Source organism: Lytechinus variegatus, chromosome 4, assembly GCF_018143015.1.
Source record: "Lytechinus variegatus isolate NC3 chromosome 4, Lvar_3.0, whole genome shotgun sequence".
Classification (NCBI taxonomy): Eukaryota; Metazoa; Echinodermata; class Echinoidea; order Temnopleuroida; family Toxopneustidae; genus Lytechinus; species Lytechinus variegatus.
In genome coordinates, this window is record NC_054743.1 from 60595814 (window position 1) to 60620906 (window position 25093).

The window sequence follows — 25093 nt, forward strand, 5'->3', positions numbered from 1 at the left end:
GGGTCTCTGTAAATGAATTTTAACAATAAGCACTACTTACAGCATTTGTGACAGAAAGGAGTTTGAAATGAGTATATTGACATTGTATGACTTCTTCCAAAGCTAATCCTGGTTAGTGCATTGCAACACCTGCTACTTATACATATCTTTTTTTCATCAGAAAACTATTAAATTGTATCAAAACTCACTAAGAATTCTTACTTCCTAATATCCAGGTAATGATGTGGTGATAGCAGCTCTCCTTGGGGCAGATGAATTTGCTTTCTCCACCACACCTCTTATTGTCATGGGATGCACCATGATGAGGAAATGCCATCTTAACACCTGTCCTGTGGGTGTGGCTACTCAGGTAAGATGATGGTGGTAGTAGTCAGTGGTGTTGATGGTGGTGATGATGACGATGATGATGATTATGATGATGATGATGATGATGATGATGAAGATGATGATGATGATGATGATGATTATGATGATGATGAGGATGATGATGATGATGATGATGATGATGATGATGATGATGATGATGATGAGGATGATGATGGAGATGATGATGATAATGATGATGATGATGATGATGATGATGAGGAGGAGGAGGAGGATGATGATGATGATGATGATGATGATGATGGAGATGATAGTGGTGATGGTGGTGGTGGCGGCGGCGGTGTTAATAAGGATGAAAGATAGTGTTAGTGTTGGATTTTGCTGATTGTGATGGTGATCGTGATAACTGATAATGGTTGTAGTTGTCATGGTGATGGTGATGATTACGATTATGGTAATAATGATGACGATGTTAGTGGTGATGGTGATGATGATAATGGCAAATATAATGACAAGAATTACAAGACAGTGGTGATGATGTTAATGATGTTAAAGAAAATATTGATGAGAACTTACCAAACAATGGTTTATATCATTTTATTCACCCTGTGTCCTGAATTCATTGTGTAATGAATGCTTTTGTGGAAGTAAATTGGTCAGATCATGTGATTACTAGTACTTTTCTTTAATCATTCTTTTTTCTTAATCCTTATTCTGTATGTGTTTTGTAGGATCCTGAGTTGAGGAAGAAGTTTGATGGTCACCCAGAGCATGTAGTAAACTATTTCTTCATGCTTGCTGAGGAGATCCGTTCACACATGGCAAAGATGGGATTCAGAACCTTCCAGGTTTGTTCACATTTGACACTTATCCTTCAGTTAGGTCCCTTTGTAATGTATTTCTCTGTGTTATCTTTGACTTGACAATTAATTTGCCATCAGCCTTTAAATGGAAATATCAAAATGGGCTATCAATTTTCCTACCAAATGTATGTTCATTAGGAGATGGCAATTTGCCATTCTTTCTGGGTTGGCAGAGGCCCATCTGGAATGTACATGTACTAAGGAAAATAGTCTTAAGTGCTTTATGAAACTTGTACTTTTTTCGAGCCCAAAAACTTGCAGAGTTTGAATTCTATTATTTACAATGATTTAAATTGATAGAGAATGATCAGAACTGTGCATGAATGTGGGGATCATTTCACAAAAGTTGTTTGTACCGACAAATGGTTATTCTCTGACAGTTGCTAATATCTGTCTGAGGCCAGTGTTTCTCAAGCAAACAGCAATCCTGTATTTATTCAACACTGACAGTTGCGGATGTCAAACACCCCCCCCCTTCCCCGAACTATATACCATCAAAATCTAATTTAGTTTACACAAGTGCATGTCTCATATAAGATCTAGCTGTAAACTTGTGTAGTGCTTTCCCTCTTTTTCCTCTTCTTCCCTGGTATTTCATCTGCACATTATACAGGATATGTTGGCCCATATTTTCATAACCTCGTATTTCCTCAAGAGAGATTTTTTTTTGTTTTTAAAGGTAATTATCTAAACTGCCTTCTTTGAGACAGCAGATTATATCAAGTAAATTGTTTCATTTTTTGTTGTTTTTTGTGCAGGAGATGATTGGCCGATGTGACATGCTTCGACCCGTCCAGGAGAAGACCAATGGGAAGAGCAAACTGCTCAACTTTGACCAAGTCTTGACCAAGGCCTCTGACCTTCGACCTGATGCTAACCCCATCGGAGGTACCACCAAGCAAGAATTTGCCCTGGATAAGAGATTGGTGAGAAATTAGATTTACAAATTGTATCATTATGGAGTGATTAGAGTTGTAAACATTGACTCATTTTTTTTTTGGTATTAAAGCAGTTTAATAATATTTAGAATACTTGATGGTATCCAATTATGTTTTGGGGGAGAGTTAAGTGATGCAGAATGCCATTATATTTTTTTTCAGTTAGAACCTTTGAAGATAAAGCAATCATCGTAAGTTTCTCTCAAATTAATGGATATTTAGATTTGTAAGGAAGTCAGATTTACATATATCATATTGTTAAGGGGTGATTAAAATTATTAACATCGACTCATTTGGTTTTCATTTGTATTTAAACATTTTAATAATATTAAAAATTTTAGGGTTGGCCTATTTATTGATGTTTAGGGGGTGAGTAAAGTGATGCAAAATGCATAATATGTATATATTTCAGTTATGACTATATGAAATAGGATGAAGATATAGTAATTTTCATTAGAATTGATTGGTCCTGACAGGTTATTGTCTGTTGGTCATGGCATATTATATCATACTCAAAATTTTCCAGATAGGCAAATAATTCCAATAGGTTCCTCTGATACTACATGGATTATAGAGCATATTTAAGCAACATTAATCCTCATCTCCACCCGGTAGGGCACAGTGCTGCCCATGTTCCTCCGTTCAGTGTAGATCCAGAGGGACTAACTACACAAAGCAAGTCCAGTTTGATGCGTTGTGTATACATGTATCTAGTGGTCCATCACCATAAGTTATTTACAAAAATTCCCAAACTTGCAATGCATGATTTTTTTTTCTTTATTGTATAGGACAATCTTTTGATAGAAAGGGCAGGAGATGTCCTTAACGGAGCCAGCAAGCACGTTGAGATTAACATGGACATCACCAATGAGTGCAGGGCCTTTGGAACGACCCTAAGTTTCCACATCTCAAGGTAATGATCTTCATTATCACCATCATATGATTCATCATCATTATCGTAGCCACCATCATCATTGTCATCGTCCTACCAATACCACCACCTACGCCATCATCATTAGCAGCAGTATCACCATCATCCTCATTCTTATCTTCATCTTAATCATCATCACCATCATTATCACCATCACCATTATCATTATTATCATCATCCTCATTCTATTCTTCATCATCATTGCCAATACCACCACCACTGTTCTCCTCCTCATCATCATTACCATCATCATCATCATTATAATTGCTATCAATAGCACGTCCACCACCATAATCATCAATCAGCGTTTTCATCATCATTCCTGACATCATCGTCATCGATCATCATCACTGACATCATTGTCATCCATATCATTATCATCAAAGTCATTGTCATCCTCAATACCAACATCCTCATCATTAACACCACCATCATCAAAATCTGCACTACCATCATGATCATGAAGAGGAGGAGGAAGATGATGATGATGAACATGACACATTCAATAAATTTGTTCTATACATGTATTTCACCTTGCACAAATTTCAAATTCCAATTTCTTTGCATTGCACAATATACAAAATAAAACTTTATCTTTGTCTTCTCAATTTTCAGGAAGTATCGCGAGAGTGGCCTTCCTAACAAGTCTATTGAGATCAAGTTGAAAGGATCAGCTGGTCAGAGCTTCTGTGCTTTCCTGGCTAAGGGTGTCCATGTGGAACTAGAAGGTGACAGCAATGACTATGTAGGAAAGGTAAGGCTGTAAATAACCTACCTTTCACCACTCATGATCAAGACTACATGTAAGTGGTGGTTTCACAAATTACACTTGAAGTACCAGTTGCGCTTGGTGCTTATGTGCAACCGTCGATGAGATTTTGTGTTTAATTCCATGTGCGCTTTGGCACTTAACTGGAACGTTGAGTTTGACTAAACTCATTTTTGAAACACAACCTTTGTATTACAGTTATTTGAGGAAACTTCACTTTTTACAAAATTCAAGTGACTTGCGGTTCAAATTACATCTCAAGATGTTATAGACTTTAGATATAATGTTAAATTGACTTTTAAAAATCTTATTCAACTTGTTGTTTTTGTTAATTACATTCTGCATCCTCCACTCAAACAGGCCTTGAAGGCATCAATGAGCTGGATCCTGTTGGAAGTTGTTCCAGACCTTTTAGGTTCTTTGTGAGAAGGAAGAAGACTTGTAGGTTTTCCACTTAACTCTTAACATGCCACGCACACTACTAACCCAATGCCACAGTGCTAATCCAATGCTAATCCCCTGTGCCAGCCACAAAACCCCCCTGTGCCACATTGATTTTGGGATCGCGAGTCGTATTCACTCCTTTCAATAGTCATGATTACAATTGCTTGTAACTCTCTAACGATTAGTTTATCCACAAAATATTGTGTAGTAAAGTTGTAGGAAATTTCATACCCCTTATAATGGTGTCCTCATTATATGGATTGGTTATTATCTTTACCGCTAAAATATGAGTTGTATCAAGTAGTTCCATTTTGTGGAGTGTTTTGTATGGATCAAAAAAACCTAGGTCTCTTCCCTCTCAGAGGTGGAGCCATATCTTGTAAAAAAATGTAGAAATACTTGAAAAAGTCGAATGTAAACCGCGTAAGTTGATCTGTCAGAAAGCAGAGTTTGCACTGCACACAATAGTGTTAATTAGGGTGTGCATGCGATGTGCAATACAATGCAAAACGGCGTAACAATGATTGTAATTCCAAATGTGCACAGTCATGCACGAAGCAGGCGAGGGTAGGAAACAATGCAAGCACAAAGCAGTCAATAGTAGGCGTGCGAGCACGAGTGTGGCATGTTATAGTAGGATACGTAGCGTGCAGGAAGCACTCAATTAGTTAATGGTCACGTACATGTATATCCAGTTAAAAAACGGCTTAAGTAAACACAAATATTTGGGGGGTTTTTCCTTTTAGGGGCTTTCTGGTGGGACTGTGATTGTCTATCCACCCCGTGATGTCCCAGAAGGCTTTGTGTCAGAGCTAAACATCATTGTAGGCAATGTGTGCTTGTATGGTGCTACAAGTGGCAAGGCATTCTTCAGGGGATGGACTGCTGAACGCTTCTGTGTCAGGAACTCAGGAGCTCTTGCCATATGTGAGGTAAGACTTTAACAATAATAATAACTATACCTGCTTACATAGCGCTTGCCACTTATTTTAACAGAAGTCCTTGAGCATTATACTGTAATAAAGCCCAATTACCCTCATGGCTTTAGCAGAGCAGCTGTTTCATGCACTGTGTTTCAAGGAATAAATTCCTACCAGGTACCCATTCACCTCACCTGGGTTGAGTGCAGTAAAATGTTGGTAAATTTCTTGCTGAAGGAAAACAACGCCATGGCTTCGATTCAAGCCCATGTCCCTCAGATTGAAAGACAAGAGTCATAACCACTAGACCTCAATGCCCCCATTCAGCCCCATTCAGAGCCATAAATTAAAAATTTTAACAATTTGCAAATTTGTATAAGAACTAGAAAACTGATAAATAATGTCAGGAAATCCTAATACGATTGTAGGGGGTCAGACGTACAGCTTTTACAGAATTGCATATGAGTATTTTGTGGAAATTTAAGACTTGTATTGATGCTGTTCTCTCTGTCTAATATGGTTTATTCTGTAGGGTGTAGGAGACCATGGCTGTGAGTATATGACGGGAGGTAGGGCCATCATTCTAGGGGCTACTGGAAGGAACTTTGCTGCTGGAATGTCTGGTGGTATTGCCTATGTATACAATGTGTAAGTATTAGATTAGTGATAGGGACGTCTCTGAATAGCGTAATCTGTTGATGAAAACTAGTCACAGCTTGTCGGTTGGTGAGTAGTGTTAAAGAGGTACACTTCCCTTAGAGTTTCACTCAAATAATGAGTGTATTCAAACAAGCAAAATTCAAAACTATAACCCCCATAAAAGGAGGAAAGAAAATGAGCATATTATATTAAAGAACAGTGTATATGAATAGAAGAAATAAAGAATGAATTGAAATTAAGTGAACACAATTAACTGTAATGAAATAATAAAAGAAAAATGAATGATGATAAAAATATTTTGTAATTAATAGACAAAGAGTATCAATATCTGACAAGAAATAACAGTTTTGTAATTTTCAAGTGCTACATCATTTTGTGAAATAATAGTACGCTTGTATGCAAACAATGTAGCATGTAAAGGAATCATACCACTTATGTTGTATTTTCTAAATAAAGTAATGAATACATTCTGTACTATTTTGGGATTTTTTTTAATGCTTTTGTTCTATTTCTCCTTCCTTTTTAGTTGGAATGATTTCTATCCAAAGTGCAATACAGAGTCGGTTGTTCTCGAGCCACTCGTCAAAGACATTGACATTACCTTCCTCAAAGAGAGTCTCGCTGAGTTCATCTCGTACACTGGGTCAAAGGTCGCAACAATGATACTAGACAACTGGGAAACGGAAAGCAAACGATTTGTAAAGGTGAGATTTGGTCAAGTGCACTGTAGTTGAAGCTAAGGGTAGGTTGATTTGAGGCCTGGCTTAAAGTCCTTAGATTCGAAAAGAGAGAAATGCTGTTATTTGTATTTAAAATTGACAATCAAGCAACCGGTGTGTTAGCTCAGTTGGCAGAGGGTCCGTTTCTTAACCGGGATGTCGGAAGTTTAAACCCCGGCTGCATCAAACCAAAAGACAGGATTTGTTGCTACGCTGTTTGGCGTTCGGCAATAAAAGGGATAGAGCCTTGTCGATCTCGCGCTGCTCAGCAGCTGCCGGGCCCGCGATCAATTGGGAAAAACAAAGTAATTCATTTCTGATGTCTATTTCGAACAATAAAATATTGATTTATTATATAGTTTTAATTCATTTTTGAAAGAAATAAAAAAATACATGTATTGTTTTAATAAAATATATCAATCTTTTCAAGATTAATAAATGAATAGTTTATAAAAAGAATATAGTCAGTGGAAAATCCACATTATTGTTATTGCTTATTCAATGTTTTAGATTTAGGCTGTGGGTCATGAAAAGTAGCCATTGAAAGGAAGAAATGAATTTTTTGCCTGTTTGGAGAGTAGTGAAGTAAAATCGATTGTGAAAAAGTACAAAATCTTCCCTTAACCCTAAAAAGACTGGGGGGGGGGGCTGATTCAGCCCACCCCCCTCGACATTTTTTGTGATAAATCTGCCGCACAAAATTTTTTGACCGCGTCACTCGCTGACTTTTTACTTTCAAGTCTCGCGCAACTTTTGAGACCAAAATTGTGACCCCCGGGTACGCGGTTCCGAAATTACACAACATTTCGTATGTGCATGCAGACCCAAAATTACTCAAAAACGTGAATTTGTGTACAAATCCAATGCAAATGGTGTTTTTAGCCAAAATTCATAAATGTATCATTATTTTTACTTTTACTGCTTAAAATCAATTAATTTTATCTTTTTTATGGTCAAAATAAAGTCCCTGACGATTTCCATTGAAAAAACAATAAAAAACAAAAAGTCGAAAAACAAAGAAATACATAAGAAATTTAGAAAACAATAGAATACATAAGAAAATAAATGATGTTGAAAATTTTGAAAATAAATTTGGTCAGATGCCTATCTATAGTATGTGAAACAAAAATGAGCATATTAGGGGCATTATTATATTAATTAGAGCAAACTTATGATTTTACGCATAAATTAGCATAATTAATGAGCAATGAGATTTTTCGCAGAATTTGATGTTATAGTTTTGTAGATAATGCCATGGGTAACGCGCGTGCCAATTTTCGTCGCGATCGACGGCCGAGATCATAAGGTGGGCTGAATCAGCCCCCCCCCAGTCTTCTTAGGTGTCGAAATAGCCCAATCTATTTAGGGTTAAGAATACTTTATAGAGGTCTTTGAAAGATATGAAAGGTAGGAAAAAGGCAGAGTTTCTTCAGAATGGCCTCGCCAATATTAATAATGATGAGAATAATGTCATATTTACCCAGGGTAGTCTCTTCAGTTCCAAAAACTATTCTTCCAGCAGATCCTGCTTAACATGCTAATGCAACTGCGTAGCCAGGATTTCATTTTGGAGGGGGCGGTAAATGCACGCGAAGCGTGCCAACACTTACAGAGCGCGCGAAGCGCGCTCCCTAGGGGGTGGGTGCAGGGAGGGGGAGTTTCCCCCTCCCGCGCGAAGCGCGAAGATTCTAGTGTTTCATAGATTAAAATGAAAAGGAGCCGTTTCTCTTGTCTCTAGTACCTCCAATTCGGTTGACTATATTGCGATTTTGAACCTTGTTTTCAAATGATTGTGAATGCACAAGAGGTATACAATGGAGGAAATTAAAATGGTAATAACTCCGCGCGAAGCGCGGAAGCTAAAGCGTTTTATCAATTTTTCTTGCCATAAAAAGGGTCCCAAGAAAAGGGTTTTCTCAAAGATATATTGAATACTTTCTTTGGAAAGATCAGATTTGATTACAAACAATTAAGCAACAGTGCATATTTTTAACTCGCAAAACAGAGGAGAAGATTGGTAGAGGAAGATATTCCTCGCAGAGCAATGAAACTCTGAAATTTCAAAGGGCGGACGTTTCATCAAATGTAGATGAATACCCAATCGGCTCTAATTCAATTGATTTTCTAAGATTATTGAACTTCATTACAAGGAAAATAGTGCGCAAAAAGTTGAAACTTCTGCGATTTATTGAAACTATCTATCTATATATAAAAAAGGATGCCTAATTTTTTTACTTATCCTGAAGCGCTTCATTTTGAATATAAAGAAACTTAAGTGTCAGTCAAAATTTCAAACTGAGGGCGCAAAACAGGACAGGAGATGAATGTATACAGGGAAATGACATGAAATTTAATACAATTTGATAAAAAAATATTGTACTTTTTTATTTAATACGACACGAATTTCATACCTTCCTCTTTTTAAATTAGGAACCTGTTTGCCCCAAAATTATGGTTGTTTAGTAACGAGCTGAAAAGCGGGAGAAGTTGACTTTATGGAGGTGACGGCTGATCAGTTTCTGCAGATTTTACCCGCCCGGAGCCGACCAGACACAGATGTTGCGCGATCAATTGAAAAAAAAGATAACTTCATATATTTACTTCGGCCTAACCTTACTCAAATTCACGCCCTAATGTATACAATTTTAACTTTAACTGGCAAGAAGCACATAGCTGAGGTGGAAAAACAGGGTTAGAGAAAAGGTGGGGGAAACAATGGAGAACTTCAATATTGTCATCTCACCGCGCGCAGCGCGGGAGCAAAATTCATATATAAATTTAGAGCAAGAAGAGTGAAGGAGTTTCTCTTTAAAAAAAAACAAAAGAATAAAAAGAAAAAAATACAAAGCTACCATCCTTTCTTCCCTTTCCTCCTTCCCTTTTCCTTTTCTCCTCTCTTTTTTTCCTTTTGTTTTTTCTTTTTGGGGATGTTTGGGGGGGCGACCGCCCCCACCGCCCCCCCCTGGCTACGCGCCTGTGCTAATGCCAATGTCTTTACCAATGGCCACACCCCCAGTGTATGAAAGTAAACAAAGATTACTTCCCCACTGCACAGGTCTTCCCCAATGAATACCGTAGAGCTCTCCGAGAGAAGAAAGCCAAGGCACTTGCAGAGGAGAAAGCCAGGAAGGAGGCGGAGCTTCTGCAGAATGGCCTAGCAAATGGCACCAATGGCCACGCCTCCAATGGTGAACTGACCAATGGTGTAAATGGATCAGGAGATGGAAGGCATGTGAAGGAGGAGCCCAAGGTGATAGATATCGAGTCAACGATCCCAGACGTTGACCAGGAGAAGAAGACCATTCAGAGGGTCTTAGACAAGACCAGGTCAGATCATGGATTTATATTCACAGTTGGTTTCCAATCAGTTTGGTCTTATTTCTGTTCAGTCTACACTACACTTGGTCTGAGTCTACGATCCCAGACGTTGACCAAGAGAAGAAGACCATTCAGAGGGTCTTAGACAAGACCAGGTTAGCAATTAAACTAAGCATATAACAGAAATAAAGATATCAAAGATTATAAAAAACAACCACAAATTGCTGTTTACCTTCTGTGCACAGGTCACTGCCAGGGATTTTTAGCTGTGTATTCAGACTCTTTGTTTTCCTTGAGTGAAGGGTTTGCACAGCAAACTATTAAACATATGCCCATTCTTGGATTTTCATTTTCAGAGGCTTTGTCAAGTATGGAAGAAACAACGACCAGTACCGTAGTGTGGAGGTTCGTATGAAGGACTGGGGTGAGATCTACAACCACCGAGGAGTCAAGAAACAACTCAAAGTACAGGCAGCAAGGTGGGGCAAACTAGATTTTGTTTTATATTAATATTCAGCTTTTTATGTAGCACTCTATACATCAGTGCATTGTCTCTAAGCACTTCATAGATATACATTATAATTATAATCACTACCTTGGTCATTGGATCTTGCTTGCCTGCACAAAATGCCTGCCCTTTCTCCCGTCACTGCCGATCATTCCAATAAGAGTTTGCTGCTAGGCATACTCTTGGTCGTCCACATCCCACATGTTCCTGGTACCCATTTAACACCTGGTTGGAGAGTGGTCAAGTGTGGATTGATGGCTTGCCAAAAGATGCTCATACTGTGGTTTAATCATCAATGTTACAAGAGCTCATCCCTTGAACTGTGATAAAATTATCCACACAACACCTAAGCAGTAACATTTGACTACATGTAGTGAGAGTGAGTCTCATTCGACAATTAACCCATGGAACTTCAGGGGACCGTTTCATCAACATTTTTGTCCGACAAGTTGTCAGATCTGACATCTTTCCTTGATTCTGATTGGCTGAGAGGCACTGTTAGTATAGTAACTGTCGGATAAATTGGGACTTGTGGGATAAAACGTCCGACAAGTCCTTTCATGAAACGCTCCCCTGGAGTGATAAGTCTAGGACACAATGGGGAAACTAACTTACAAGTTCACTAAAAAAAAGTTGTATGTTACTGATAACCCCTTACAAGGATTATACTGCAATTATTTGAATTCTGTTTTGTTTTTGTTTTTAAATAATGCATTATATGTGGGGCCCGTCTTGACGAGCACTTGATTGTGCTATTATCTGGGGGCCGTTTCATAAAGCTGTTCGTAAGTTAAGAGAAACTATAAGAACGACTGATGATCCTTTCTTGTATGCGCTTAAACATCGCCAATGAATACATGTATACCATTTTCTACAAGAAAGGATCACCAGTCGTTCTTACAGTCTCTCTTGCGAACAGCTTTATGAAACACCCACCTGGGGGCCATTTCATAAAGCTGTTCGTAAGTTAAGAGCGACTTTAAGAACGACTGGTGATCCTTTCTTACGCACTAAACCATTGCTAATAAGTATACCATTGATCATAATAAAGGATCACCAGTCGTTCTTAAAGTCACTCTTGCGAACAGCTTTATGAAACACCCACCTGGTTCCATTGTATGTTTCATACATGTACAGGGTATGTATGTGTACAGGGTATGTATGCAATGCAATTGTTTCATAACCTGTAAACATGTGAATATTGTTGGTAAATAAATGAATCAAATAACAAATCAAGTTTTTTATGTCAGCACAACTCAAACGATGAGTTAGCTGAGAAAGTGGCAAATTGACCTGAAGTGAACTATTTTTCCTCGTGTTTTCCACACCTCAAGCTTTATTCCTCATGTTATCCACCTCTCTTCTGCTTCTAATGATCGCAGGTGCATGGACTGTGGGACGCCGTTCTGTCAGGCACACACTGGATGTCCGCTAGGTAACATCATCCCCTCCTGGAATGACCTCGTCTTTAAGGATCAATGGAAGGACGCCCTCGAGAGGCTTCTCGTCACCAATAACTTCCCAGAGTTCACCGGTAGATGCTGTCCTGCTCCCTGCGAGGTGAGTGATCACTCAAAAATTTTTGTGTCAATTTACAATGATGAAGCAATTTTCAATCAAGGCAGTTGTTATTTATTTTAATTTTTTTTATTCATTATTGTTATTATTATTTTATTAATATTATTTTTTTTGGGGGGTGGCAGCTGCTTCCCATCTGTATATTTTTTTTTTGGGGGGGGGGGGGAGGAAGTTGCAGCTACTTCACATCTGGTATATATGTACCAGTAAATAATCATGCTATCCGGAGTATCAGCAAAGCATTTTCAATGGCTATATCATGCATTTATATTTGCTGCTTGTTATTTTTCAAACTTCTTTTAAGACCTGTTTTAAATAGGTGAGTCTTTAATACATAATTTGATAAGATATGACCTAGTAGATTTTCTTGGTTCGGGAAGCTCAATCAAGAATATTGTTTTCTCACTGTAAACATTCCAACGTTAGTGATATGCTCATCGATGATTTAGCTATTGAATTGCATACATGAAGAAAAGAAATGATATATATTATTGTTTTCATTGTTATTTAACTTCAAAATAATAATGCAATTGGTGACAAAGAATACTAGTCCATGTAGAGTAAACTCCAAACTTCATTTCTTCCTGTAGGGAGCCTGTGTACTAGGCATCAACGCCCCACCTGTCACCATCAAGAACATAGAGTGCGCCATCATTGACCACGCCTTTGAGCAGGGATGGATCCGCCCCGAGCCCCCTCTCCATCGGACGGGCAAGAAAGTAGCTGTCATTGGTAGTGGACCGTCCGGTCTGGCCGGAGCCGCTCAGCTCAACAAGGCCGGTCATCAAGTGACCGTCTACGAGAGGAATGACCGATGCGGTGGCCTGCTGATGTATGGAATTCCAACGATGAAGATGGACAAGAGTGTAAGAGAGAGAATTTTAATTTTTCAAACTTAGAAATATTTCAAAATTCATTTTTATTATTACATTTATTTTAATCATTTTGTACAATCCAACCTTACATATCCCTTGGGTGTTGGCACTTGTGTATAAAAATTATTATAAAACGGTGATTTGGATCCTAATCAAGTGATTGGCTGAAATTAATTACTGGAATGGTCATTTATTTTAAGCTAACAAGAAAACTAAATAATGACTGGTGCAAATTATTACCAGTTATGTTGACCGATCATGGTTTTAAGATGAGGATGCTTGATGAAATGACAAGGATCCTCATAATCAGTGGCACACCGTGATCAGGAAGAGACAAAGCATTGGAGTGGTACTGTATTGTTTGTAAACAATGCTGTGCCCCTCCAATGCTTTGTCTCCTCAGGGTCACGGTCTGCCACTGCTCATAACTCTTGTAAAACATGCAATACACATCTTCTTGCTTAGGCATTAAAAAAATTGTGTCATGTGTCTTTTGGTCAATTATGTAAGAAACATATTCATGTATTCATTCTACTTTATGTTTGCAGGCTGTTGAACGAAGAATAAAGCTCATGGAAGATGAAGGAGTGACGTTTGTGACCAATGCCGAGATAGGAAAGAATGTCAACGGCTGGGATCTGATGAAGGAGAATGATGCTGTCTTACTGTGCATGGGGTCAACCAGGCCTAGAGATCTGCCAATACCAGGTGGGTTGGTGATGGTGGAGTTGATGATGATGTTGATGATAATGATAATGGTGGTGGTGGTTATGATGTTGAATAATAATGATGATGATGATGATAATGATGATGATCATGATGATGAAGAAGAAGATAATGATGATGGTGATGATGATGACGATGATGATAATGATGATGATGATTATAATGGGTGATAAGGATGATGAAATTGATGATGATTATGGCGTTGGTTGTGGAGTTGATGATGATGATGGTGGTGGTGGTGGTGCTAGTGATGATGGAGTTGATGATGATGACCCTGGTTGTGGTGGATTTGATGATGATGAAGACAATGGTGGTAATTCTAATATGGAGAAGATCTTAAACTTATTCCCATCATCCAGGTCGTGACCTCGGTGGAATCAAGTACGCTATGCAGTTCCTTGAACCATGGCAGAAAAGACAGATGGGTAACCAGTCTGATTACATTGACGCAAAGGGCAAGGATATTGTTATTATTGGAGGAGGTGATACTGGTGTGGATTGTATCGGTACTTCACTCAGGATGGTAAGTGATGGTGATGATGATGATGATGATAATGGCATGGTGATGGTGGTGGTGATTATGATAGTGGTGATGGCGGTGGTGCTGGTGGTGATGATGATGGTGGCAGTGGTGGTGGTGGTTGTGGTGATGATGATGATGATGACGATGATGATGATGATGACAACGATGATGAAGATGATGATGATGGTGAGGTTGGTGATAACATAAGATTTTGATGACAATGAGAATCATGGCTCCAACATTGATTGTGACGGGAATGATGCTGCTGATGATGGTGGTGGTGGTGGTGATGATTGTAATAATTGCAATGGTGAAAGCCATGATATTGGAGGATTTAAGATGCAATTACTCCTTTCATATGTTGCGATGGCAACTAGTTACTATTGGCAATGATTTATGGCATCAGTAGTTAGGATTTGTTGAAGATGCTTACTATAATATGGTAGTGGATAGATGAATATTCCTTTACATGTATTCAACTCTGTAAAATGCATGAATAGTACATTTATATAAAAAAGTGCAATATTACCAACCATTTTCGAAATAATACTTTGTTATACATTTTCCTAAATGTCATTCTTGACTGATAATTGACTCATGTTACAATGTGTTGAATATTAACCCTTTGTGTGCTGATGTTCCAATCTTGCACATTCCTACAATTAAATCAAGCAATTATAAATGTTTAGTTTTCTCCCCTACCTTCAAATTAGATAGGCTAATAAAAATGCAATATTTCTCATATCAATGGTGCAATATGGATATCTTGAATTAAAAAAAATAACATGGAAACAATTGTCATTATTATCCCCCAAAAAAATTAATTCAGCATGCAAAGAGTTAATGTATTTTGATTTGATAGGAATAGACAAAAAAATGATCACTGACTTCTTCCTTTTTTTTTTATCCATTTCTTTGCCAGGATGCCAAGTCAATCACCACCTTTGAGATCTTGACGGAGCCCCCTCCAAGCCGAGCTTCAAACAACCCCTGGCCAACGTGGCCTCGTATCCTCAGAGTAGATTACGGTCATTCTGAGGTCAAGCTAAAACATGGACAGGACCCAAGACACTTTGAGATACTCAGTGAGGTAAGGAGAAGACAAGATTATTTGTGGTAACTTGACTGATTATTGTAAACCTGACAACTTATTGCTTATTCAAATTTTAACCCCCCCCAAAAAAAACCAAAAATGAATAAGTAAATAAATAAATGATGAAATATATATTTATAAATGAATAAATAAATAAGTAAATAAATAAAAAATAAGATTAAAAAATAAAGTAAAAAAACAATAATTAGATTTGAATTAAAATGAAAGATAGTATATGAAATAAAATGAATTAATTTTGAAAATAGTTGAATCTGCAACCTAACCCTAATTTTCATAATTCTTCTGCATATTTAAAATGGTAAATGTTAATAAAAAAGAATTGCGAGGTATAACTTCATCTGTATCGTTGGCTGATGTCATGACGTGCCCTCATCTTCCATCTTAGATGTTTGTGCATGCCCATTGCTCAGAGTCAGTTTGGATATACATGTATTATGAAGTTTTAGCCATAAGGATAAGAAATAAATGAATTCCTGTTATGGCAATTGACAGATTAACCTTTTTTTTCTTGGGGGGACTAAGCCTTTGCATACAACCTGTACTTTTTTTAAATTTGAATAACGTAGTCTAAAGTGATTCTGAATGGCTGTTTGTACAATAAAAAAAAAACCAAGAGGGTGTTTCATGAAAGTTGTCATCTGTGACCAACTTATCTGTCACCTACATGTATAAATGACAATGTCAGCCAAATCATTGGTTTTGATTGACTGAGAAACACTGGCCTCCAACTGTTAGTATGTAAAACTGTCATAGCTAACAATTTAGTCAGAGCTGACAACTTTCATGAAACACCCACCTGGAGTATGCTATCAAGCAAGGAAGGGATTTCAAGAATTAATTTGATATCAATCCTGCAGGAGTTCCTTGATGACGGCCAAGGTAACGTGTCAGGAATCCGCACCATCCAGATCAAATGGACCAAGGACGCAACTGGACGCTTCAGTATGGAGAAGATCCCTGGAACCGAGAAGATCTTCAAGGCAGACCTGGTCCTGCTTGCCATGGGCTTCCTTGGACCGGAACAGAGCCTGATTGAGGAGCTAGGAGTGGACCAGGATCCGAGATCCAACATCCAGACCCCGAACGGGAAGTACCACACCAGTCTCGACAAGGTCTACGCTGCTGGAGGTAAGTCTAAATGGTTGAATTTTTTTTCACTTTCATGAAAATACCAGACCTTGAACTAATTCAAGGCCTTAAAAGGCCATAGCTGTAGATGAATGGCTGTTATTTCCCTCTCATTGTCCTTGGAGATGTGTTGAACCCTCTTCCCATTTTTCCTATTATTATGTTAGGATGGGATCGTTGATTATTGGAAGGGAAGCGTAATGAAGAAACTTGAAGAAAAATTACAGTTCAAAATCACAAAGTATTTAATCATCAATATTCAGCTACAGTTCGAAGTACATGAAGATTCAGAGTATATCAGGAGACGATGAATATAATAGTTTCGAAGTATATGATTAAGATTCAGAGTGAAGTTAAAATAATATTCGATGGACGTCTAAGTCATGAAGTCAGTCAGTCTACATGGATGAGTGTGGGTCTGGTATTCTGTAGTTGGTGTTCTCTATTCTATCTCTAATAATCAAGAAGTCTTAGTTATATCATTAGTTTTGGGGGTGTAACAATTAAGGTGGGAGTGATCTAAACTTGATCTGATTGGTCTACAATTAACTGTCTATCAAACTTTCTCTGGTATAAGGGGTGTGGTGATGCTCTGTGCAAGTGACTGGGGCTGTAAGTGTGTGTCGTACTTCTTCCATGAAGTTAGCTGACGTCACTGAGGGTTGGTCTTTTTTATGGTCAAGTATAAGGAGTTAAATGGTATTGGGAGTTTGGGAATTCTTAGATGACATTGGGGGAGTTTGTAAACAAGTGAAAGTGAATGACAGAAAGGATAACAGGAAGTTAAATACATACTACATAACACTATCAACAGAATTTTATCGGTGATGTAATATATAGAAATGTTCTGTATCATTATGCAAAAGTGGCCTCCTCGTTTGGTATCTTGTCAAAGGTTTGTGTCACGTCTTAAGGCAAGAATCTCGCTATTAAGGCACAATGCGTCTTTTCCTGCATTTCCCATTGTTTTGTTTAGGATGAATTTTGAGAATTGGTATAAATGCAGAGCTGCCAAGTAGTACTGATTTTCAGTATTTAGTACTGAAAAATGAGAAGAATACTGATAGTTTCATGTAAAATACTGATTTCTTAAGTTTCAGCTTTATATATGATCCTATGTTATTCTTTGAAAATACTGATTTCCCCACCAAAATACTGATTTTCAGCTTTGAAAATACTGACATGTTGTTTCCTGGTTGGCAGCTCTGTAAATGAAAGGCAACTTGCAAGATTCCTACGGGAAAAACGTAGCTGTGAATTTTTTACAAGATTCCTAAAATAATAACAAATTTAAGGTCTGAAATACACAATCATTACATCTTAAAATGAAGATGATATACAGGGTGTGGCAAAAAAATGAAACAACCACAACAGCATGTCTTATAGTCCTGTCATTTCACAACTATCAATTTCCTATATTGTCATTACTCAGATTGTCGTCGGGGCCAGTCCCTGGTCGTGCACGCCATCAACGAAGGTCGCCAGGCAGCTAGGCAGATAGACCTGGACCTGATGGGATCTACCAGCCTAGCTGGACCCGGAGGGGTGGTCTACACGCCCGGAACCAAGCTGTCCAACTGCAAGGATAAGCTGTACCAGCCAATCATCGAGGCCATGGCATAATTAACCACCAAGAGGTTTTACGCATCTCTGTCTGATCGTACGCACAAGAGAAATCTATCGTGGACACTGGACAACCCAGATTTGGACTCCAAGTGCTTCTATCAACACCAGGGCTTAGTAAATATCACCAATTTGAAAGAGCAATTCTAATTGGTTCCTAGTCAGTCTACTGAGCTAAATGTGCATACTACAATGATCTTGATAGGCCAATTTATTTAGTGATGTGTCATGGGGCCATGGGGAGCATTTCAGGAAAGGACTTACTGGATGTTATATCCAACAATTGACATAGAAATCTTCCTCGGCCAATCGGGATTGAGGAAAAATGACCGGTCTTACAAATAATTTTGATGAAACGCTCTCTATGATTGGGTAAGTGCTGGGATATTTCATCCCCTGCTGTCAAGATGATGTTCATCGGCGAAGAGAGAGGAAGGGAGGGAGAGAGTGTGAGAAGCCATTCTGAGACTTTGTTTTATGCACTTTGATATAACACGATGATGCGTCAACTTCAGTCTTGTCATTCAAAGCTGCCAGTCGCTGACAAGAATTCGTACATGGACATTGAAGTGATGATTTATGCGTCCCACTTGGCAATGGGAAACCAATGGGACTAGTGGAGTGTACATGTATTTCAGACTGACTGAGCTTGAGTCCAGAAGCCTTACTGAGCAGCTAGCTAGCTGTCACAGCTTCATGATTTTGCTCATCATCTAAGAGATTTGAACCTCTTCATATTAAGCAGGAAGAGGACCATGACCTCCAAGTGTTTAAGGCCTTGCCAAATCAATTTATGTAAATGCATCTGTTCTAGAGTGTGTGCTCATGGGAAGCAAGATGGTATATCTCTGTCTTGGAATGTTTGGTAAAATTGGGATTACGCAGGGGGTTTCCCCTACTCCCTTGGTTATTATGTATGTGAGTAGTGAAGGATTTAAACTTTTAATGGGGAAAATATGCCAATGTTATTCCCATTAAAGCCATTGCAAAAAGTGGGGTACCGGTAGACTTGGGTACAGGTCATAGGCTTTCCAGCTCATGTGCTAGAAACACAAGATGTATTTCATGGAATAAAAAATACTTATAAAATACATCAATTTTAGTCTATATGATTGACAAGAGGAGTTTGAATTGTTTGTGCTGATATGTGGGGTAACCAAATGCCTTGAAGTATGTGTACGTGTACTTATTTGGGGTGTAAGTGTAAGAAGTTTTTGGAAATTTTCTGTAATGAAAGAGGGATTGTATGTCTTCTTTATCTTTAAGTTACCATATGCAGGCAACTGTGTGCAAAATCATGTTCATTTTTCTTAAAAATCATTGATCCATATTATCTATCACCTAATCTGTATTATCACCTTACACAAGCAGCATTGTATGCCCATGAATACGTTATCATTGGGTGCTGAAGTAGTATGCCAGTGCAATCTCTGATGTTTAATTTTGATACCTTTTGTGATTATGCTTTCCAATTTTGTAATGAATCTTGACTATTTTGTTTTTTTATTATCCCACCGTGAGTCATATTTCTCCTTTTTATCCCACGATTTGATAGAGTTCTGTGCTTTTTTTTTTAATAACCTGTGATGTGCTAGTAATATCCAAAATGAGATTTCAAATGCCTATAATAATGATAATACCAACATGCTTATATAACGCATATCACTCCCAAATGCGTCCCTATGCGCTTAATTGGATATTATTACCCTGGCTTTAGCCTCGCAGCCTTTTACAGCGCGATGGCATTTCAAGGAATAAATTCCTGCCAGGTACCCATTTACCTCACCTGGGTCGAGTGCAGCACAATGTGGATGAATTTCTTGCTGAAGGAAATTAGGCCATGGCTGGGATTCGAACCCACGACCCTCTGTTTCAAAGTCCGAAGACTAATCCACTGGGCCACAACACTCCACGCCTATGTTGGAATTGGTTTTCTGCAGAAGCATGTTTTTAAGATAACTGACTCTGGTTTATTTTTTCTGCCACTAATTATTACATGTACCGGGCATTTTTAATCCCAATCATGTTTTATTCATCGAAGGCTTTGCGCGATGCATGTGGATGCATGTAAAGTGAATGGTTGATGAACATTTAAGTATACAAGTGCACTTTGTGCTCAGATTTTTACCTCAAGTGTTCCTGAGAATTATAGTTAAGAAGAGTGCTTGTTGCCTTTTTTTTTATTTTACAATGTTTTATCACCTATGTGTATAAAAATATATCCATATTTTGATTTATTCCATCCATGATTCCTCCTCATGTTGATACAGAATTTGTGTTATTCTTATGCTAATCATACTAATGCATCAGATTTTGACATTTGAAACAACTTTTCATGAAAAGTAAAAGTGTAGATGTGTTAGAAAGTAATATAGCAGTGATATATCTTAAGAATTTTACAAGTTACATTGGGCTCATCCTTTTAAGTGCTTCATACTTTAAAAAGTTTTATGGTGTTTATAAACAGTCTATGATATATCCTTGTTATGAAGAAATAATCCTAGGGAAAGAAAACTAAAATTTGTGGATGTCATTTTTGCTTGAATTTATTTTCATTTGTTGAAAATTAATGTTTCTATATCTTGTTGGTTTGTTTTGATGTTGTATACAGGTATTTCATTATGTAAATTTATATTATAACATTTGAAAAGAGAGTATTGTAATATACTCAATGTGTGTGTACTATAAACTTATTTTCAACCATGATGAGCTACTGCACTACAAACTTTGAGCGTTTCTAGTTTTCAGAATAGAGAATGGAAGTTATATGTTTTTATTTCAATCACCTTAATTATGCCTCAAAATTGTATCTGTATAATTTACATACTCCAATTTTGCCTGTAAATTTATTGAGTGTGTATGGAAGTGATTTTTTTATTTTTATTTTATGTGATTTAAATTGAAACCGAATGCTGCCATACATGTATTAGATTGTTGATGTACTGTATGTTCCATATAAAATTATGTAATATCCTGAAAAATTATTCATCAAGCCTGCTTTTTATTTTACATCATGAACTTAGACAAATGCTGATTATGTATAACACATGATTTTTTTTTAGAATGTGTTTCTTCGTAATTTTATGAACAGTCACAGGTTAGGGACTTAAGCAATAAATGACAAATAATCTAAAATCTCATTCACAGAACTCAAAATTATTGATTTATATTGTATACATGTAGACATGATTATGATTAGTGCTGTAAATCACTAAATACTTGTTTCAGAGCTGCTATGTAGTATGGATTTCCTATATTTAGTACTGAAAAATGAGAAGAATACTATTGGTTTCATGCAAAATACTGATTTCTAAAGTTCAGCTAAAGTTCAGCTTTATGTGTTGTCCTATGGAATTTCTTTGAAAATACTGATTTCCTCACCAAAGTACTGATTTCCACTCTTAATACTGAAATGTTCTTGTTCAGGTTGGCAGCTTTGTTGTTAGTATAATTTCTTTTACAGTATTATCAGGACTTGCATTATTATCTGCTCCTAAAAACAGCATATAAATTCTATATACAGTTTTATAGAAATATAATTGAAATTTAATAGGTACACTCCTGTTATTTGTATTTAATCAAATCAAAATTGTGATACTTGAATTTAATTTTAAAGTAAATAAATCAAAGGAAAAGAATTTTTGATAAGAATTTTTTTCCAGCAAATCTTTACTGTGTATCGCTTTTGGTGTCCGAAACTGTTTTAGGTCAATATTCTTGTTACCTGTCTAGGACAAATTACAGTAATTTTTTTAACATTTTTTTTAAATTGGAAAATGTTCTTTTTAATCCCTTGTTGATATGAAATACTTGATGATTGTCTTTATCATTTTTTAATGTGTGAGGATGTGCCTATTTTATTGCAATTTTTTTGTCATTCCAAATACGTCGACTTCAGTGTTTGTGTTGATAAATCCCTACCAATATATATATTACATTTAGGCATATCCAATCTCATGTTTGTGGATACATGTATTTGATCTTTGATAGAATTATTGATCTTTTTATGGGTGTTCTTGCTTTTTTCATGTGGAAATGAAAAGGAAATGTTTATAATCACAAAACACCTGAAATAATATAAACCTTCATAATATTGTCATAAGATGTTTATGTTCTTATTAATATTTTTTTCCAAACTTACAATGTATATACAGGCAAGTTCCTGTAATCACTATTAACACAAAATAATTGGCCTTTATCATTTATTGATCAGAAATACATGAAATGTTTAAATTAGTGGCTGAGTCATGATGCAAAATGTTGAAATAAATTTGTAGGCTTTTTGAAGTAAAGAGGTTGAAGCAACGTAAACCAATTTTATTGTTTGGTTTTCTTTTTTTTTTTGGACCTCATGATATATATTGGAAACCAACTTATCTCATTTATATGCTTAGCCATTTCTTCTCTTTTCAAAATTATTAAATGCTGTATCATTTGGGAGTTTGCAGTGATGTGAAAATTTGCATGATTGTTATTGTCATTTTTAGAATATTCTTATATTGTTTTTCTTGTCGAAGGGTTATATGACAGTAAAATGTTTTGTTTGTATATTTAACCAAGCTTGGTGTGAAAGCGAGATAATTGGACAGAATGTTATCATCATTTTTATGTCTGCATTGTGCTATTAATATTAAAAGCAGTGATTTTTAATAATAAAAATGATTCTATCTTGTAGGATGGTATTACCTTTAGAGCATTAAGTTCAGTTGCCTGAAATATGTTTTATATGCTTTATCAAGAAAGATATGATCTACCAAAGTATTTGTAATCATTCCTAAACTATTTAACCAGACTTGATTTATTCTTAAAATAACAGAATTACCTGTTATACTTTGCTTGAAAAAAATGATTATAGTTGTATTTGACAGATATCCCCAAATATTGTTCAGGTCATAGGAAACTAAGGAATTTGAAAAAAAAAGCACAAATGAATTGATTGATGTACATCCAAGTACATTAGTTTGCTTCTTCTCTGGCGTTCAATAAATTATTTATTGCACTGGTTTGTAGGTTTGTATACCACAGTTCATGGCAGCAACAGAAAGACAATATACCTTTGTTTTGTATTATAACAATGTCATGTTATTCGGTTTGTGGTCACCTCATAAAATATATCTCATTATCCTTGCCATTGACATAAATTAAAAGATCACATTATGGCCACAACCTAATTGAGTATCACATGAATCTTGAAGTAAATCAGTATTAAAGTTATAATGCTTCGAATATTTTTTTAAAATTTAGCACGACAATATCCATATTAGATGAGCCTTTATGCAATGTGTATGCAGTGAAAATCAATGAGGATATACGCACCGTTTACCAGATGAATACGCATGATTTACGCAGATGAACGTTCATGAAGGTGTTGGAATATGCATAGAGTAATTACACAGAAATATGAGTTTATTCGGTGAATATGCATTATGCTATGTAATGATTATGCTACGTGATTATGCAACAGTGTGTTAGATGAATATCCATGAAGGTTTAGACAAAAAGTGCATGAATATGCATAAAGATTGACATAAAAGGTGTATAAAAATGTATAAGATGAATACCCTTGAAGCTTTGAAGTATATTGATATGATAAAATTTTATTTTGAATAATATTGTACCTGTAGGGTTTTCACATTTTAATGTTGATTTGTTTCTTCCTTTCCAAAAGCTGTATCCAACAACATTTTATTGTTAAAAAATTGACTCTCAACAGTGTTCTTGTTTACTTGTTTTTTCATGGGAACTCAATATTGGGATTTTTCTTTCACATGTAAAATAAATGTCATCAATGATGTTTCCTTACTTTAGAAATAGCTATGTCTGACAAGCCCTCCTGTCAAGATAGTGTATAAATTTAAATCATTTGCCCATTGTTGCTCATTGTGACAAAAAAGGAATTAATTACAAAATTAATTTTGTTCAGAATTGCATTGCATTTTAATCTCAAGTCTACATTTTAAATACCTGTTTATATGCTTGAGAATTGTCTCATGAACATTGTATTTTTGGATGGAATTATTTTGAATATTGAACTGTATACTAAGAATAATGTTGCTGTTGAAATTGTATTGTGTATAGCAATAAATATGGTCTTGTTAAAAACCATGATTATGTTACCAGCTATGATGTAAAAGTGTGTGAATATCCTTAATTTAGACTAAATTTGATACTGAATGCTTGATAAGGACTACACTCCCACTTTACAGTATAGTAAGTGATCCTCATGAGGAAAGTGTCCAAAAAAATAGAATAGAAAAGAACAATAGGAATTAAAGTCAAATTTGAAAAAAAAAATGAATTATGGAAAACTAAACATAGTTAATTTTTCTGTACAATCCAAGAAAAATATTGGTTAATGGATGGGTCCAACAAGGAAAAGATCCAGGGGAAAATTCAGCTCGGCCTCCACCTTTTATTCTGCTTTTCAACAGGATATTGTTTACCATGGATGATGTGGTGACAATATTGTTTCTCCCTTCCCCCCCCCCCTCTCTCCCTCTCTCTCTTGTTTTTATTTTGCTTGGTTATCCAATAAATTATAAAGAGAAAACTGCTCTCCCACCCGAACCCCTTATTATGTATGGGAGTGTTGAGTAGTATAAAGCTGAATTTTGTTTTTAATATGATCCAACCTCAGTGAAAACTGGACATTTTAATATGCATTATAACAATAGCATGCTTATACATGTATTTAATTTTACTAATCGAGTTGATATTATTACTCCGCTAGCTGACCTGAATAGGGGGTTATTTAAGGACTAATTTACAGGGACTCGTGCAGTATAATGTGAGAGCGGAGTGCGAGCTGAAAATGTTTTATATACAGTGCTTTTTTATTAATCATATAACCATAAGCCTATTCATGATGTGTAGTATATGCCTCATCGGTACCTACGCCTATGGTTTTGTAGTCTGTTATCCAGTGTTTCATAGGTGAAAATTTTCACATATCAATTTTATTATGTTTTATTTTTCTTGAATTCTACTCTAATTACCTTGCAATTCATTGAATTTTCAAAATTCCTTGTTCATGATTAAATTTTCCAAAACAAGGAAAATTCCTTGCACATCGAAGCACCATAGCCTTCTCTATGGGACAGAAATATTATAAAAGTTATAATTATTAGAAAAA

At 36.4% G+C, this 25093-nt stretch overlaps 1 protein-coding gene across 1 annotated transcript in view; it reads left to right on the forward strand.

Moving 5' to 3' along the window:
* The window catches only part of LOC121414433 (putative glutamate synthase [NADPH]), a 31617-nt gene extending 12538 nt beyond the window's left edge, over window positions 1–19079 (forward strand). Inside the window, exons 5-21 of the mRNA XM_041607610.1 lie at window positions 216–349; window positions 1056–1172; window positions 1946–2113; window positions 2914–3038; window positions 3672–3810; window positions 5016–5201; window positions 5722–5837; window positions 6376–6553; window positions 9624–9895; window positions 10243–10365; window positions 11777–11954; window positions 12563–12838; window positions 13396–13555; window positions 13933–14096; window positions 15019–15186; window positions 16068–16338; window positions 17771–19079. Coding sequence (XP_041463544.1) covers window positions 216–349; window positions 1056–1172; window positions 1946–2113; window positions 2914–3038; window positions 3672–3810; window positions 5016–5201; window positions 5722–5837; window positions 6376–6553; window positions 9624–9895; window positions 10243–10365; window positions 11777–11954; window positions 12563–12838; window positions 13396–13555; window positions 13933–14096; window positions 15019–15186; window positions 16068–16338; window positions 17771–17961 — 2966 coding nt within the window. The 3' untranslated portion in view covers window positions 17962–19079. The remainder of the gene's footprint in view (window positions 1–215; window positions 350–1055; window positions 1173–1945; window positions 2114–2913; window positions 3039–3671; window positions 3811–5015; window positions 5202–5721; window positions 5838–6375; window positions 6554–9623; window positions 9896–10242; window positions 10366–11776; window positions 11955–12562; window positions 12839–13395; window positions 13556–13932; window positions 14097–15018; window positions 15187–16067; window positions 16339–17770) is intronic.
* The last annotated feature ends 6014 nt before the right edge of the window (window positions 19080–25093 follow it).